This window comes from Homalodisca vitripennis, unplaced genomic scaffold (assembly GCF_021130785.1).
Source record: "Homalodisca vitripennis isolate AUS2020 unplaced genomic scaffold, UT_GWSS_2.1 ScUCBcl_9087;HRSCAF=17462, whole genome shotgun sequence".
NCBI lineage: Eukaryota > Metazoa > Arthropoda > Insecta > Hemiptera > Cicadellidae > Homalodisca > Homalodisca vitripennis.
Genome location: NW_025785411.1, coordinates 46,409 through 48,064, shown reverse-complemented (window position 1 = coordinate 48,064; position 1,656 = coordinate 46,409). Strand labels below are relative to the sequence as shown.

At 35.0% G+C, this 1,656-nt stretch overlaps 1 protein-coding gene across 1 annotated transcript; it reads right to left on the bottom strand.

Moving 5' to 3' along the window:
* Positions 1-608: 608 nt before the first annotated feature.
* On the bottom strand, positions 609-1,193 carry LOC124374608 (hepatoma-derived growth factor-related protein 2-like). Its single transcript, XM_046832795.1, has one exon. It carries the CDS (start codon positions 1,191-1,193, stop codon positions 609-611), a length of 585 nt encoding a protein of 194 aa, XP_046688751.1.
* Between the last annotated feature and the right edge of the window lie 463 nt (positions 1,194-1,656).

Sequence of the window (1,656 nt, the reverse complement as noted above, 5' to 3'; positions counted from 1 at the left end):
GAGTGAAGTTAATAAAGACATTGAACATTCCAAATTCATTGAACTTCTGAAGATATTTATGCTTAAGAAGTGAATTTATGTTGCAATGTTCGTAGAAAGTTCAGGGTGGGTTTCTCCGTACCACAGGTTTATATGGCCTAGGCCTGTGGAAGCCTCTTTTCCCTTAAAAAAGAGTGCCCCTTGATAAGGTGGTGAGGTTGTCGTTCCTTCAAGGGCTTATCACTAACATACCACCGGCCACTGAAATAGCAACATTCTTTTACGAAGCTTATTTTTTAAAAAAATTATCAACATTACGAAAAAGTTAACATTTACACCGTCTGTAACTCTTGAACCGTACAATTTAGAGTGATTATGAAAAGGGCCATTCTTATTTAAAATTTAACGTAGAACATTTTTGTATATAACAATGTTTAGGATAAACCGCTTAGTTTTTGAAATATTTACGAAAAACTAAAAAAACTAGTGATTTTTCAAATTCCCCCCCCCTCACCACCAAACCCGACGCTCAAAATGGTGTAACTTTTTACCATAGAATAAGGGGACTATATATAGCAATTTTGTGTTGGAGGAAAACTTTTACTTTGGATGTTGAGGTTTAGGTCTAATTACACCGTACTATAAGGTTTCTTTGTGTCAAATTTAATTTCTTCTGCCTGTTTCAAATTTCCGAGTAGTTGAGCTAGTTGAGAGTTTTTGAAGGTTAAGTCAAGCACGTCTTGTCTCAGCTTCTGGTTTTCTGCAAGAAGCGTCTGTCCAACTTCAGCTGCTAGAGTAAGAGAGCTTTCAAGGTCATCCGTGTTTTGTAGTTGTTTCACTTTAGAAAATATGTCCTCCATCGGGTGTTGTCCATGTTGGTGTGCTATTTTCTCCTCAGTAGATGGAAGAGTGGTGTTCGGAGTTTGACAGGCTTTGTGAGCTGTATCAGCCTCTAGCAAAGCTTTATTAAATAATTTGTTTCTGAAATTATCAGATAAAGGCTGACCAAAAGTGGGAAGGTTGTCTAGGTAGGGAAATAAGTTTGAACTGTTTACCTTTGAGGTAGTGTTGTCTCCAAAAAATAGCAGTTCAAACTTTGGTAGTTTGTTTTCAACATTTAGGATTTTTGTAATTGTTGAGGGCCAATGTCGGAAGTTTTTAATTTTAGCAAACACCAGGTCTCCCACTGCATAGGCTGGTTGCTTGTTGTCCATTTTTAACAAGTATCAGGAAGAGAGAAAATAATGGGAAATAAGTTTCGGGCTTCACAGTTTTGGAGCTATGCTTTGGCTGGTTGCTTCTGTCAGGTTAGATTAAAAGAAATGCCAAATAAGGAATAGAATTTTTATAAGTTATGTAAATATTAGTTAGTTAACTGGCAATGAAGCTTATAGGTTAGTTCTTGGAAAATTTGATTAAATCACTTTAAATCAAATAATAATCTTGTCTTGGGATTAAAAAACTTATTACTTAGTACATCACCAATGGTCCAGTCTGTTGTTAAAGCACATAAATAATACACTTCAAATAATTTATAACGTTTAAATAGATATAATTAACTAGACACCAATTCAAGAACATATCCAGCTGATTATTATCACAATAAGGCAGCGTTTGTCCTTTTTGTTATAGTTTAATATTTTTAATTCTTTCTCTTTACAAGCACGTGATGGAGGA

Coding starts and splice junctions, on each gene's coding strand:
- LOC124374608 (XM_046832795.1), bottom strand. CDS start 1,193: ATGGACAACAAGCAACCAGCCTATGCAGTGGGAGACCTGGTGTTTGCT.